At 56.9% G+C, this 15,795-nt stretch overlaps 1 protein-coding gene across 1 annotated transcript in view; it reads left to right on the top strand.

The window, feature by feature from the left end:
• Positions 1-15,795, top strand: part of LOC129509498 (cadherin-23-like) — a 322,243-nt gene that overhangs the window by 46,279 nt on the left and 260,169 nt on the right. The window contains exons 2-3 of the mRNA XM_055325089.1: positions 557-628; positions 6,726-6,803. Of these exons, the coding sequence (XP_055181064.1) occupies positions 562-628; positions 6,726-6,803 (145 nt within the window). The 5' untranslated portion in view covers positions 557-561. The remainder of the gene's footprint in view (positions 1-556; positions 629-6,725; positions 6,804-15,795) is intronic.

Here is a 15,795-nt window from a genome sequence, read left to right as displayed (position 1 = left end):
GTACACCATGGCCGCTGCCTCATTTCATATCCGAGTTTATGAGATAATACAGTGATATAAAAAGTGGGAAAAGACAGGCCCATTGGGCACTTGGGGAGGGGACCCGGGGTGTTGGGCCTGCCAGCCCTTCTCTTTGACCCCTGACTTCACACTCAGCACCCATCTCCTATCCCTGTCCCCAGACTAACCAAGCCCCCTCACTCCTGGGGCTGCCCAGGCAGCCAACCCCTCGTCCCGCCAAGCCCCAAATGCCTCAGTCACGAGTTTCTGTGCCGGCTGCTGAGCTTGCTCCAGGGTGGGGGCTGGGGGGCACCATTGCCACCGCCCCCAGCCCAGGCCACTGTGTCATACCCAGCCCCGGACGATGATGAAACCCAGTGATGCAGACCCTCTCTTCTTTCCCTGCTGTGCTCCCCTCCTCTCCTCCCCACCCCCCATGTGAGTTGATTCCCCTTCCTCTTCCTGGGGCCTGATCTCCCTGGAGCTGCAGGGGTGGGGAGGTGTAGGAGGGGCTCAAAGAGCAGGCTTCTCACCCTCTCCTTCCTTGTGTCCCTAGGAGCCATGAGGTGCCACGTTGCCACCAGCTACCTCGTAGGCTGGCTGTTTGTGCTGATCTCTGGATGCTGGGGTAAGTCCAGCCCTCTGCCCTTCCCACCCTGTGGGGTTTGTGCTCTGGGACAGGGGTTGGGAGAGGGCTGCAGACCTTGCCTGGCTGTGCATACAGCCCTGTGACTGGGCACACATTTCCCTCTCTGGGCCTCAGTTGTTTTTTTCTTTTTCTTTTTTTTTTAAGATTTTATTTATTCATGATAGACATAGAGAGAGAGGTAGAGACACAGGCAGAGGGAGAAGCAGGCTCCATGCCCAGAGCCTGATGCAGGACTCGATCCCAGATCCCAGGACCATGCCCTGGACCAAAGGCAGGCGCTAAACTGCTAAACCGCTGAGCCAGGATCCCCTGGGCCTCAGTTGTTTCTGCAGCACTCACAGGGCTGAAAGTACCAGCCTCCCCATGAAGGGAGGGGAGGAGCCTTAGAAATAGGTGAGCTCTAGGGGAAGGAGGCATGGGTGCCGGAACCGTCCTTGCGGGATGTGGGGACTGGCCGGTTCTCTTCAGTTTCACAGTGGCCCTTTGAGCACCTGCCGTGGGACACTGTGTGTGTCTGCTATCCCCAGTGCTGGGGTGTGCAAGCAATGGCTTGTGAGCTCCAGGAGTCCAGAACCAACCGGGGGTGGAGGTGGGGGTGGGAGGGGACACAGCTAGGATTTACTACATGGAATGCAGGGAAGCGAGTGGGAATACAGGAGGAGCAGCTCCAGAGAAGCCCATCAGGAGAAAAGACTCGTTGGGCCTGCGGGGACAAGTGGGACCCAGACAGAGGGAAACATTTACTCGGGGCTTTGAAGACTGAGAAGAAGCTTTAGGGGAGCAGGAGGAAGGGAATCCCAGAGGAGGGAACAGCTTGAGCCTAGGTGTGGCGGTGAGGAGCCCTTTCCCCTTGCAGGGAGGACCTGCCCTCCTTGCCCTGGCACTGGCGGCAGCCAGATCGGCGACAGCTCCGGTGCCCGTGGAGGAGGCCAGGAGAGACCCGGCCATCTTCCTGTCCCTTGGCTCCCGGACAGCTGGTGGCCAGGAGCAAAGCAGCTCTGGGCCGTGCTGAAGGAAGGCCAGGACCGCAGGCAGGGCTGGCACAGTGTCCCCTGGGGCCAGGGTGTCCCTGGGGAAGAGCTACAGGCACGGTGTGCCTGGTGACACGGGCAAACACATTTCTGAGTGAGGCCAGGTCCTTTGATAACTCTAGGGAGCCAGGGAGTCTCTGGAGGAAGCCAGCCTGGTGCAGGCTGCCTGAGAGCCCCCCAGAGGTCCCCTCTGCTGGCCACTGAGTTTGGAAGGGTCTCTGCTGGCCTGCCTCTGTGAGGGGGGGCTCACTTCCAGTCGGGCAGCCCGGGCTTACCACAGAGCCTCACAGAGTCTCGGGGCAGAGCCAGAGGGGCTCTCAGACCCTCTCAACCCCTTGCCGATGTTGCAGAGATAGGGACACCTGGAAAAGCAGCTGGCCCAAGGGCATGCAGAGCGGGGCGTGGCTGAGCCTCAGTGCGGGTCTCTGATCCTCCTTGGGGAGCTTTGGTCAGGGTACCCCTCTGAGCCCCATGCGGGGAGGCCTCAGCGGGGGCAGCTGACACAGCTCTGACCCTCTGGCTCTGCCGAATACTAGAAGGACACTCTCCCCTGCCTCCCCAGGGGCTCCAAGACCTTGGCCGCTTGCGCCCTTCCCCCTCTGTTCAGAACAAATACAGGTGTAAAAATAAAACAGGCGCTGAGAGCTTGGCTGTATCCTCCGTAGAGGTGGCATTTTCCTCCTGAGCTCTGGGGATGCAAGAAGGCTCGTGCATCTCAGGTGGGCCCCAGGGAGCAGCACCAAGCCAGGACTCCTGGGTTCCAGCCCCACTTCTCCAGTGGCCTCCCTTGGGGGGGCATCCTTAGCCTGTCTGGCCTTCAGCTTTTTTATCTCTAAAGTCAGAAGGACAACAGGACTCCCCTCCTTCGGTTGTCAGGATGATCCGTTGGGTTAACGCACCTATCAAGCACGGAGAATAGCTCCCGGCCCGTATTAGGTGCTAAATAAGGGTTAGCTCTTTGATCAGGAGCTGTATCTTTCTCTGGGGGATGCAGAACGGGGCACAGGAAACAGAAAAGTTAAGTGAGTTGCCTGAGAGCACCCAGCAACTCTGGCAAAACCAGCTCTCAGAGTTGGGGGGGGGTTAGTCTGCTTTGCATGTATGTGAGGGGCGCGGTCTCTCATACTGGGTACAGTCCCTTCTTCCCGGTCCCTGTCCGAGATGGCCAGCGTTGTTCCTTTGGCTTGGTGAGACCATGGCTGACTTAGGGACTGAAGGACACCATCTTCGCACCTTGCCCTTCCAACACCAGCTCCTGACCCCTAACCCTTCCCTTGTCCCCCAGACCATCCCACATTACCTCTCCCCACCTTGCATCTGCCCCGCAGCCCTAGTGGGTCTCTCCTCCCATCCTGGGTGCTCAGAGGTGGGTCAGGCTCACGGCCTAACCACCCCGCCCCTCAGATGTCAGACCCCCTCGTCAGCCCGTCATCTTCTCTCTGCCGAAGCTTGCTACCCTTCTCCGTCTGGCCTCAGTGTGTTCCCCATCTGCGGGCCGGTCGGGAAGGCAGGAGGTGAAGGCCTGAGTCTGGCCTGGCCTCTGAGTACCCTGCCAGGTCATGCCGTTGGTCCCCAGGCCTGAGGGTCCTGACGCTGGGGCTACCCGACAGCAGCGTGTCAGGCTTCTGACCCCCGGGCTCCCGTGGACCACCCTGCAGCCACAGTGACGCAGTGCACAGGACGCCCCTGGCGGGGAGGCGGGTGAGAGGGCAGGGCAGGGCTTTTTCCCTGAGGCTTAGAAATGGGGGCCAGAGAGACAGAGAGCTTTACCTAAGGCCGCACAGCAGCGACTGGCAGAGGATGTAAGGCCCCTACATTTGTCCTCTCTGCCCGGGGTTCCTCCCTTGTCATGCCCCCCCCCCATAGGGGTCTCCAGCCCCTCCATGAGCAATCAGACACCTGGGGAGGCAGGTGTGGGCTGGATTCAGGCCCAGCTGCCTCAAGGCTCTGCCATTTGCCAAGGTTTGTCAGGCCCAAAGAGGAATCCCCCACCCCACAACTCTGAGGAAAGTCAGGGCTTCCTGGCCTGGCATCCCCAAATTGCGCCTGATGCCAGGCATTCTGGGATCAGGTGCCCGGGGCCAGGACACTGCCCTCCTCCACGCCCTTCCCGAATCTCTGTCGTTGGGATGTTGTGTTCTCCGGAGCCTCCCCGCTTCCTCGTCCCCCCCGGGCCTGTGGTTAGAAGCAGGACACTGCGCGGCGGCGTTTGCGGTGTTCCAAGCTGGGGGGTCCCCGGGAGCTGTGCAGGGGATGATCAGTGTGAGTGGCCAGGAAGGTGGGGAGAAGCCACCAGGGCAGAGCAAGCAGAGGACGTAGACTCATGGGGGTCGGGTGTGTGGGGTGGGCGGGGGTCCGGACAGAGGAGTGGGTCATGGGCACCCGAAGCTGGGACTCTCCATCACTGAAGACCCCTGTGTCCCCATCACCTACCACACGCCCCCTCCTGATCTGTCCCCAGGTGCTCCACTGGCAGCCCAGGGCCACAGGGCCCCCGGGGGCAGTAGGGCTGTTCTGAGAACATGGGCCCTGCTTGGTATGTGGCAGGGGACACCTCCCCCCGAGGCCCTGCCAGCTAGCTACTCGTGTGTGCGGTGCTCTCCGCAGCTGATTATCGGCAGGTCCTGTAAAAGAAAATTCTAAAATGAATAATGCTGCTGCAGGCGACGGTTTTCCTCACTGGTGTCCCTCCCCCTGCTGCCCAATCCCTCCCCTGTATTCTCTGGACACCCCGAGCCTTCTGCCTGGGTTCAGCCTGAGTCCCCTCCTGGAGCCCAAGGCTCCGCTTGGTGATCCAAAGCATGCCCTTCTGGCTGAGTGGGTGGCACTGTTAATGCCAATATTAGGGGATCCCTGTATGGCTCCGTGGTTTAGCACCTGCCTTTAGCCCAGGGCGCGATCCTGGAGTCCAGCGTCAGGCTCCCTGCATGGAGCCTGCTTCTCCTTCTGTGTCTCTGCCTCTCTCTCTCTCTGTGTCTATCATAAATAATTTTTTAAAAAATCTTAAAAAAATACCAATATTAATAGTAGCTCCTATGTATCCAGTGCTTGCTGTGTGCTAGGGCATGGATAAGCGTGTGTGTGTGTGTGTGTGTGTGTGTGTGTGTGTAATCTCACTTAATCCTCAGGACCACCATGAAGTAGTAAGTCTTACTGTTGCTATTTTACACCTGGGTAAACTGAGGCATGGGACAATCATGTGGCTAGAAAGAAGCCCAGTGACATTCCGAACAAAGGCAAGACCGCTGACCGTTGGCCTCTTTCTGAGGCTGTTATGTGAGTGAGGGGCTCTGGATTCCTGATCTGAGATGGGGGAGGAATGTGTGTGAGTGCAGGTTTGTAGTGATGGTGATCGAGGAGGGCTTCCTGGAAGAAGAGGCGTCTAAGATGAAACTTGAAGGATGAATAGGAATTGGACAGGTAAAGGCCAAAGGGTCAGCAGTCCCAGCCAGGACGTGAGACAGTGGCCAGAAGGTTTGAGGAATCAGAAATGGCATCATTCTGAGCAGATTTAGGGGGAGGAGGAAAAGATGCCCCTCTGCCCTCTGCCCTACCAGCCATAAATCAGGGGTTCCTGGGACCCCACCCCCCCATCCTCAGGTTTGATCAGCTAGACCGACTCTCAAAACTCAGGGAGGCACTTGGCTTACATTTGCTGGGTTAATACAAAGGGTACGACCTAGGGTGGCCCATGGGAGCGGGGCGAGGGCAGGATGGAGCTGCCCTGTGCTCTCCAGGTACGCCACCCTCCCAGCACGTGGACACCTTCAACCTGGACACTCATCAGATCTCCAGCCCCCTCCCCTCCCTGGAGGTCCGGGGGGGGGGGGGAAGCACCCACTCTCTAACCAGTAACCTCCCTCTAACCAGTTGGTCTTTCTGCCCACCAGCCCCACCCGGGGTCCTCACGGTCCCATAAACTCAGCTGTGCTCCACCAGGGAGCATATAAAGGACAAAAGACATTCCTCTTGCTCTGGAAATTCTAAGGAGTTTTGAAGCCCTGGGCCAGGAACTGGGACAAAGACCGAACGTATTTTTTATTATACTACACTACTGAAGGCCATGAAGAGGGGGTTTCGGGGGACAGGTGAAGCCGGCCTTGGGGGGCCTCACACGGGGGACTCATGGAACAAAGGGTATCTTCGGAGTCACTAAATTCCTCAGTTCATGCTGGTCCCACCCCAACTCCTTCCTGACCTGGCCGTTTCCCCAAGCCCATTAGGGTGGGGTATGGAGCCAGCCACCCAGGGACCCCCAAAGGCCTGTGCCACTCACTCATCCTGGACAAGTTACTACTTATTCCCTACAAGCCTTGTTCTTCTCCACAGTGAGACGGAGAGATGATAAGCCCCGCCGTACTGTGAAGGTGGATGGAGGGGCATGTCAGTGGCCAGAGCGGCGGAGGGTTCTGGAGATGGCAGTGGTGGCTGTTCATCCTGTGGGGTGGGCTGGCTGGCCGCTCCTTCACACGACAAATACCAAATACCTACTGAGGGCTCCCGAGTGCCACGCCTTGCCCTGGCCACCAGGCTCGTAGCCATGGAGGCACCTCACCCGGGGCCCTGACACGCTCGTGTGCCATCTGCAGCCAAGCAGCCCGATAGGGATACAATGCGTGTGTGAGTTGAGATTTTTCTAGGACCCACACTAGAAAAGAAACTCATTTAAATAAGAAGTTTCACCCAATATATCTGCAATATTTTTATTTCAACACATAATCAATATAAAAGGTTAATGGGATATTTTACACCCATTTTTTCATAGAAAGTCTTTGAAATCCTGCGTGTATTTTATGCATTGGCGTGTCTCAGCGTGGCCCGGGAAATAATGGCCACATGGAATTAGTGGCCTTGCTGACCATTCACCCTCCCTACCGGCATTATTTCCCACTTACCCAGAGGCAGGATGGTGACTTGCTGAGGTCCTGGGAAGGTGGCCGTGGCACTGGACCCAGGCTCATGCTCTCTGCAGCCCCTACTCTGTGTCTCCTTACAGAAGCTGGCATGAGGGTACTTGCCTGACACTCTTGTCCTCTGACTTCCAGGCCAGGTGAACCGACTGCCCTTCTTCACCAACCACTTCTTTGACACATACCTGCTGATCAGCGAGGACACGCCCGTGGGTGAGTTGGCGCAGGTTCTGTGGCTGGGCATGCCGGGAGGTATGGGGTGGGCTCCTCTCCCCCCAAGTGAAGGGGCTCTTAGAGATTGAGCCCATCTTCCACCCATTATTGGAGCCTCTTGCATGGTGTCTCTGATGGGTGTTCATATGGCCCCTCCTTGGTTGTCCCTGGGGATGGGACGCTCAGTATTTCCCGGGCTGTTCCTCTTCCAACATAGGGGAGTTCTGAGTGTCCAAGGATTTATCACACTGAGCCCAAGTCACTTGACTTTCACTTCTGCACTAGTTTTGTTCTACAGAATGGCTCGTTCCTCTTCTTTGTGATAATTTAAAGACGCCGGCTGTCAGAGAGTTTGTTTCATAGCCTGCGCTTTTCCATGGTCATTGGGTTTTCTGCGCAGAGTGTGCCTGTTTTTGTCATGAGGAAAACAAAATTAACTATTTAGGAGGTGATCACAAGCTGCCCCTTCCACCCAGCTTGAATCCCCTCATGACCCGGCTCTGACCCCATGATCTTCTTCCTGGGTGCCTGGCTTCTACACCTGCAACTGAAGGTGTGCACCCATAGCCCCATGGCCTTCGCTCAGCTCTGGGGACCAGAAGCTTCTTAAGAAATGGGGGTTGAATTGGACAAACCCATCTTGCAGCTGTGCTGACAGGAAGATGCTCGTTCCTACGAGCATGCGTGCAAGCAGCAGTGCCTGGAAAAGTCCCTCGCACCTCTATCCACACTGCCTCCTCGGTCCTCATTCTTACTGGTGTCGTTTTAGGGAAAGTGCCTGCCATCTGGGGCTTCTTCAGCGCAGGTGTGCCTACCCCATGGGTCTAGGGGTGGGGCTGTGCAGCAGAAGCAGCGTGCATCTGGGGTTGGCGTAGTGCGTCTTTCTGGAGCATCGCTTGTCCTTGAGAATAAAGTGGGATGGTCTAGATTGGGGAGGGGTGTAAAGATATTTAACTCAGAGGACATTTTAAACACTCTTTTATGTAAAACCAAGTATAGATATCTGATAGAGTAGATGGTGAAATTCTTCAAAGAAAATCTCTGCTTCAAGAGGGGAGCCTTAACAGGCCCCAGACTCTCTCCTGCTGTTGCTGGTGGCATGACAGCAGCCCCCTAAGAGGTCTTCCTCTCCGTTCTTCCTGGTGGAAGCTTTTATCCAGGTGGGTGCGGGGCATAGCAGGTGTATTTCTGACTATTGTGGGGATTATCCCCACGGTCCAGTGGCATTTCATTTCTAGGGCCCATGGGGGGCCTCTGTGGAATGTGGCAGCTCTTTAGGTGACTAGCAGCCCCCATGGATCAGGAATGAAAGGCTGGATTTGTGGATGTAGGTATTTAAAGGGTGGTCCGAGAAGGAGGCTGCCTGCCTCTCTGGAATGTTCTTCTACAGGCTTACCACCTTCTGGAGGATAGAGAGGGTACCTAGAAGTCTCTTGGAGATGCTGCTGAGCTGTTTCCTCCCCTCTGGGTTGTGTCAGGGCATGTATATGGACTTCTCGATTCATCTGGGGTTTCTCCCCACAGCCCAGGCCCAGCATGGGGCTGATGCAGAGGTAGGATAGTAGGTGCCTAGCATATGTGGCTCAGCAAATGAATGAATGTTAGCAGCCTTTATTATCATTAGAGGCTCTTTCGGTTCATTCAGCAGTTTATCAGATATAGAGGATGTGCACCCTCTGTGCTGGGGCCTGGCTGCCATGCACCCAGACAGGAATTGGACGGAGGGATAAAGAAGTCAGTGCCACAGTGATGGGGGCTGGGCTAGATGTCTGATTAAGTCCCAGTGGAGGATTGAAAGAGAAAGGGGTGTTCCTCAGGGGACAGAGCAGAGGCAGGAGGAAGCAGGAAAGGTTTTTGGGAGGTGGTGGCCCTTGAGCAGGGTCCCGAAAGGCTCCCTTTCTGTTCCTTCACACGCTGTTTCCTGCAGCTAATCTTTAGAAGTGTCTGTTCTAACCCCGTCATTCTGGACATTGCTTCATGTTGGAGGGAATCTATTTGGGACAGGTAGGCCATTGAGGCAGAGGTGTGGCCAGCCACTAATGGACCAGAGCTGCGGGCCAGGAGACGTGAAGGCTGCTCTCAGGTGTGCGGTGCTGGCTCCGCCACCCCATCCGTGACCCTGCCCAGCCCCGAGTATGGGGTTCTTGGAGGCCTGTGGCGCGGGGAAGGTGGTGGGGTGTGGCGGATGTTGCTTGGCCAGTGCTGATGGTCATAAGCCCTAGGCTGGACGCCCCCACCCCAGTGAGCCCTGCAGCAGGCCCCGCTCTAGTTACCTTTGGCTCTGGCTCTTGATTGTCTTCTGCAAACGCTAGCATCGATCGGCTTCCCGGAGCAACTCCTAGGACATGGCCCCATTAAGGCTGTGCTTGGCAGTCACAGCAGGGGCGTCCATCTGGTGCAGTGGGGATTGATCCCTGGCTCTAGGGGACCGTAGGAATGAGAGAAGGCTCAGTGAGCTGGAAGACAGCTCTGTTCATCTCTCCAGGCAGGGGCTGCTGCAAAGCTGGCCCATACCCTCCTGGCGTCCTCCCTTCCCCTGGCATCAAGATGGGGCAGGAAGCTTTGGCCTGAAAGTCATGGATTCAGCTTTTGTTTCTCATCATGTGGCTTTGGGCACACCGCTTCCCCTCTCTGGGCCTTATCTCCCATCTCACCGATGAGAGGGCATGGGGAAGGCGGGTCCTGTGGGCTTTGGCTTGGGCATTCCTGCTGGCCCAGTGTATCTCCAGGCCCTCAGATAACAGGCCTGGAGCCCTCCCCTGTGTGCTGTCACCTGTGTGGCCCTGGGCCATTCAGAGGTTGGTATGGACTCACGCAGTTGTGACAAGGTATAGGCCTCGGACCAGCAGAGGCCAGGGAGAGGGTAAGAGTTGAAACACTTGTCTGAGGGACTAGCCCTCTGCTTGCCATGTGGAAGAAGGGGTGGCCTAGAGGCTTGACCTTGAGGCTTGGCTCTCACTGGCCCTTTGCTTTCTGAACCTCCGTGCTCCAGCCTGCAAAGTGGGGATGGGCTAGTCCCTTCTCTGGATTCCATACCTGGAATATTTTGTTACTGAAAGGAGAGCCTGTGTGTGGCCCGAGGATGACTGGTTGAGCTGTCCTGCCAGCCAGAGCTTTGCAGTGGGGACAGACAGGTGTGTAGAGGAGCAGGTTCCAGTGGGTGGTCAATATCCACGGCTAGAGGCAGAGCCCAAGCCAGTCTGAAAGTGGCAGGAGGTCAGAGCTATGGGCAGGCCAGCTTCCAGCCCTGGGGCTGATTATTTTGCTTCTGCTTAATGCATGATGATGGGGGGCTCATGATCCTATAAGACAGTTTATTTTTGTGCTGTGGGACAGTTCTGGGAGTGAAAAATTCTTCCTTACTATTAATCTGAAATCTGTCCCCAGAACTCTCACCATTGATTGAGCCTAATTCTGACCACTGGAGCCTTACAGATTAATAATAGTAATACAACACATGATATACTATTTATGGATAACATGCTATTATAATAGCAGTGTTTACTGAGGGCTCGAGGTAGTGTACAAAGTGTTTTAACTAATGGGTTTTCAAATTCCTTTTAAGAATCGGAGTAAACTTGGCTGCAGGCTCTGTCGGTGTGTAGTTCCTGCGAATGTTCTCTCCCAGGCAGAGATTGGGACTTGGATTCACCCCAGACCTTCTGAGCCTCTCCATTCTTCATGCTCTCCAGCCTCAGTTCCGGCCAGCGGGCCAGCGGCCGCGTGCTGGGGAGCGGGGTGGGAGGGCACAGCACGGCTGTCCCACATCCCTTACGAGGCTACGATGTGTCACTCTATCTCCTCACCCATCTCCAGCTCCAATTCCCTCTGCCTGATGTTCTTTTGGAGGACCATCTCCTAGCGAGGGAAGACAGGAGCAAAATGAAGTCATCAAGTAGCTCTGCCTTGCCCGCCGGCCCCGGCCCGTTAACATTCAGGGCCCCGTTGTCCCTGTGCGTCCTGCTCCAGACGTGACTATCTGTCACAGGCACCCGAGCTGGCCTGGGAGGGGCAGAGCAAGGGCAGAGCAAGGGCAGATCAAGGACTCAATGCCTGGTTGGGCTGGTAGCCTCACCCCCACCATGGCCCTGGCCCTTAGCAGGTGAATGGCCACCTGGCACCTTTAGGATGAGGGCTGGACGCTTCCTGGGTGTTCCCTCTAGGTGGCCTCTCGAATCCACTACAAACACTCACCATTATGGCCCATGTCAAGGTCACCCATAACCTCCAGGTGGCCAAAGCCAGTCTTTAGTTCTCAGACCTGTGGCCTTTTGGCAGTTGGGTCTTCTCCACCAGGGCGTCAGCTCTCTGGCTGTTTCTTTCCAGCCTCCTCTCCTGGCTCCTGCACACTTCCCACACCTCGGAGCGTGGCAGGGCCCCAGGCCCAGCTCCTGTATGACTTCCCCAAGTTCTAGCCCTATGCCTGGCTCCTCTGATCTTGTGGCTTCAGGTCCTGTCCATATACTGACAGGTCGGCGGCTTCTATCTCCTTCCTGGGCCTCCTTGCAGAGAACATTCCAGACTTGTGTGCCCACTACTCTGCTCAGTGTTTCCACTTGGATGTCTGACGGGCTCTCAGGCTCAGTGCGCCTGGCCTGGACTCCTGACCTTCCCCCCCAGACCCTAGTTCCCCTGCAGCCTTGCCCATCTCAATTGCAACTACGTGCCCCCCACCACCACACCCCCTACCCCAAACTGGGTTGCTCAGGCTAGACACTTAAGGTCGTCCCTGCGTCTTCCCTTTCTCACTCACCTTGCATCCAGTTCATCAGGAAATCCTGTTGGCTCCATCTTCAAAATATTTCCAGAATCTTCTCACTTCTCGCCCCTCTGCTCTCACCACCACAGTCCAGGTGTGGATTATCCCAGCAGCTTCACAACGGTCTCAGTTGCCTCCTTATCCTACAACAGCCTTCTCCCACCCCTACAGCCGAGGGCTCAAGGGGTGCTTTTGAACCCAAGACAGAGCCTGTCATGAAGTGTGCTCACGTCCCCCATCCTGCTTGGAATGAAAGTGGCGGGAAGGCTGACAGCGGTCCAGCTTCCTACCTGACCCCATCTCCTCCCCTCACCCCCGCTCACTCCACTCCAGCCACACCAGCCCCTGTGCAGCTCTGTGAGCATGAAAGTCAGGTTCCCACCTCTGCCTGCAGTTGCTGCTCCTGAGGCCTGGAACGTGCTGAGCCTCTGTTGGTCCATCTGATGGTCTGGTACGTTCGGACGCCGCCCCCTCCCTGCAGCCTTCCTGTGTTTCTCCAGGCAGGATTCAAGTGCTGGTCCCTTAGCTTTCATTCCTCTCTTAGTCTCTGTCACAGAGTTCAGGTGCTCATCTGCCTCTCCTGTTACCCGGTCAGTACCTCTAGGTGGCCTGGACCATCTCTGTGTCCCCAGGGCCCAGCCCCGGGCCTGGCTTGTACCTTGGGGAAGGAGTGAAGTCTGGAGTGTATGAGCCTGTTGGAGGGAGGGGGGGGGGGACGTTCCAACTGGCAGGGGCTGGAGCTGGCTCTGAGCCTGCTCACCCTCCCTCCCGCAGTCCCAGGCCAGGTGCTCCCCTCCCGAGGGTGTCAGGAGCGAGGTGTTGGTGATGACAGGGATGGCTGCCCAGTAAGCGGGCCCAGGGGACTGCGTGCCCCAGATGGCACAGACGCTGAGCGTGCCTGTGCTTGCGAATGATGAAGCTCGTGCTGTGCCGGGGTCTTGTTTTTATCACCCCAGCAGCCTGCTGGGGCTGCATGTGGTATATTTGCTGGGGGCTCTCAGGGTGCCAAGCCCTGGCTGCTCCCCCAGGGAGAGATGCAGAAGCAGCAGGGTGAGGCCTGGCATGGATGCACCGGGCCGACCGAGCAGCTCTGTGAGCAGCGGGGTCTCCTCGTCCATCTACCTTGGCTGTGACCCTGATCTTCGTACCTCGGGTCCTGGAGGGGGACGGCGTCCCTGGGGCTGGGCACCAACATCACTCCTTCTATCCCAGTCCTAAACACCACCGACCAAAAGCCTCCCAAGGTCCTAAAGGAAGGAGTGAAAACTCTTCATCACGGCCTGTCACCCTCTGCTCCCACAGGTACCCTGATCTCCAGCCGTGGGGACACACTCCGCACCCCAGTGCCTCACTCTGTCTCCCCACTGCGCCTTTCCCATGCTCATCCCTCCGCAGGGAGTGCTTTTTCTCCTTCCTGTCTGGTGAATTCCTACTCATCTTTCAGGGCATAGCTCAGATGTCACCCTGCTCGGGAGGCCTACAGCCATCCCTGTCCCCCCCCCCCCCCCGTTTCTCTTCACCTCTCTGAAAGCTCTCAGCGAGTTCCGCCGTGGGTATTTCTGTGTAACTCCCCATCGGCTGTTCGTTTTCACTTACTACTTTTATTAATATCGACATTATAATTAATTATAATTTTAGTATTTATGTAGAATATGAGATGTGGAGCGATAATATTAGCTAGCATTTATTGACTGCCAGCCTCCTGCCAGGGCCTCTGATGAGGGTTCTCAATACCTGGCCTCCTGTAGACGGGGAACCTCAGAGAGGTGGCATTGTCCCCAGTTTGCCGCTGAGCAAGCTGGGCCCTTGTGTGCGCTGTGCCGGGCGCAGTACGGGGGTCAAAGAGGCCTCAGCAGACCTGAACGAGTGTAGAGGGACGAACGAAGAAGGCATGAGGACGAGGGGATGCTGCGCATGTCGTTGAGCCCCCTTCCATTGGCTCCCGGACCCTCCGTATGTCGCCACGGTCGGCGCACGTGGAGCCGACCTCCCCCCAGCAGACCCCTTGGTACCCCTAAAGCATCCTGAGCCACAATTCAGGTGATAATGTGCACGCTAATCACCTGCGTGACTCAATTAGTCTTGTCAGGAGCCATTAAGGCGGAAGCTCGGGATTCATTAGGATGGATCGGGCCCAGGCAGCGGCTGGCACCGCGGCCAGTCGGCGCTGATTAATTTCCCTGCAAACGCCATCAATGCCCAGCTGTTCCGTCTGGACCCGGGGAGACAATTTGCAGGTGGGCCCACCCCACGTTAGCCGTCTCAGTAGACAGGGGAGCGGAGGGCCTGCAAGCACTCGGACGGCTCCCCGCGGGGAGTCCCTGCCACGAGGTGCGGGAGGGCTGTGTGGGCCGCAGACACGCAGGGGTGCCCAGACCTGCGGGCGTGGGGCTCTGGAGCAGAAGTGGGGAGGGGTGGGTAAGGGGGGGGCCTGGGAGGGGTTTTGGCCTCTCCTGGGGGACATTCTGTGTACCTGGGGTCCTGGAGGGGGCTGTCCCTCCTCCCTGTGCCTGTTCTGGGAAGAATCATGTCTCAGGAGAGGATGAACAAAACTCACAGGGTGAGAAAGTTTCTTCTCTGAACCAAAGTGTTCGTTAGGACTGACACGGAGGAGGGGGGTCATGGTCCTCCAGAGAAGTTCCTCAGCAGGGGTCAGAGGCAAAGATTTTTAGAGGGATGTTAAATGTGGGGAGTCCAGTGAGAGGGTCCCAAAGAGCAGTTGGGTGTGTGCTCTGAGCGTGGTTTGGGCTTTGCTGGCAACCACCTGCACAGAGGCTGGGAGCCCGGTAGCTAATAACAATGCAGGAGATATACAGTGTGTTGGACAATAATAATGCTGAGAAGAAATCATCTGTGGGTGAAGTCAGGGTCAGAGGGAGACAGTGGGGAGATGTAACAGCCTGTATCCCTCACCCTCGCTTTTACCCCCAACCCGAAGGACCCTCTGAGGGCCTGTGATGAACAGCTAGGGCCTCCTGCAAGGCACCCTGATGACCACTGCCTTCGTCCAACACTCCCTGTTTTCAGGTGGGAGAGCTGAGGCCCATGATGGCGAGCTTGCCCAGGGGCCCCAGAGAGTTCCTGTTGGACTCCAGACCAAAGCCTGCCCTGACCCCACATGCCAGCTGCAGAAGGGGCTCAAGAGGGCTCTGCCCATGCAGGTGCCTGGTGCCCATGGGCCTGGGGAAGAAGGGGCATCATCCTGGGTTGGTGAACTGAGAGCTTGGACTTCAGGTTCAGAGAAGGAGCTTCAGGTGCCTCACAGCTGCCGCAGTCCGGGGTCGAGGACTTAGGAGAGAAAGTGAGGCAGCCCAGATGCTCCCTGAGGCTGTTGGCATCGGAAGGGGGTGGCATGAGATTTTGGAGGAAAGCTGGAGACTTACTCTCTGTCCAGGTGATCAGACACTGGGACCAAGAACCCTGGAGCCCTGGGTTCCTGGTGACCTCAGAGTAGGGATTTTACTCTTCCTTCCAGGAGGGTGGGTAGGGTGACTCCCAGGATTGCTGGAAGGGCCTAGATACTTCCGTGGCCTTGCCTCCTCTCTGTCTTTTTTCAGGGCAACATAAGGGTGCACATTTGGGGGAGGGGGGTCTTGTGGTCTGTAGTCACTCCCATGAGACCCCTGCCTGGGCACGTCTGAGCCTGTGGCTACCCTGGCTGTGGACGCACTGCCCCTCAGCATGAGGGTGGGGGTGGGCCGGGCGTTTTGGATGCTGCCATAATAACACTAATGATAACGATGATGTGCCACCTGTCGTGTGGGCGGGCCATTAATGGCCTGTCCTGGACACTTGTGCCAGGCCATTCTAGGGGGTGGGGGTAGGGACATGCATATTCAAGGTAGCTGGCAAACAGTCACTCTTTTTCCTTTTGCACTTACCCTATGTCTAGGGAAGCACTTCATCCACAGGGCTCATTGAATCCTCACGGCAAACCCAGAAAGTGGGCCATGTAACCCCCATCTTATAGACAGGGGCGCAGAGGCTCGGAGAGCATAAGCAACTTGCACAGGCTCGCACAGCATTGTATGGCTGGAAATTGGGCTTGAATTTCTTGGTGCCTGACCCCAAGCTCTGCCCTCAACCACAACTTTGGGATCCTGTATGGGGGTCACTGCTTTGAAGGAGCCCCCATAGGCATGAAGAAGGGGGCCAGTGGTAAATGCCCAGCTCATCCCAGGTAAGTGGGGAGCAAGAGCTACGTACGGATGCTGCTAATGCTCAGAGGGAGAG

Source organism: Nyctereutes procyonoides, unplaced genomic scaffold, assembly GCF_905146905.1.
Source record: "Nyctereutes procyonoides isolate TBG_1078 unplaced genomic scaffold, NYPRO_anot_genome, whole genome shotgun sequence".
In the NCBI taxonomy this organism is placed as follows: Eukaryota; Metazoa; Chordata; class Mammalia; order Carnivora; family Canidae; genus Nyctereutes; species Nyctereutes procyonoides.
Note: the sequence above shows the minus strand (reverse complement) of the source record. Positions and strands in the feature narration are given on the sequence as shown.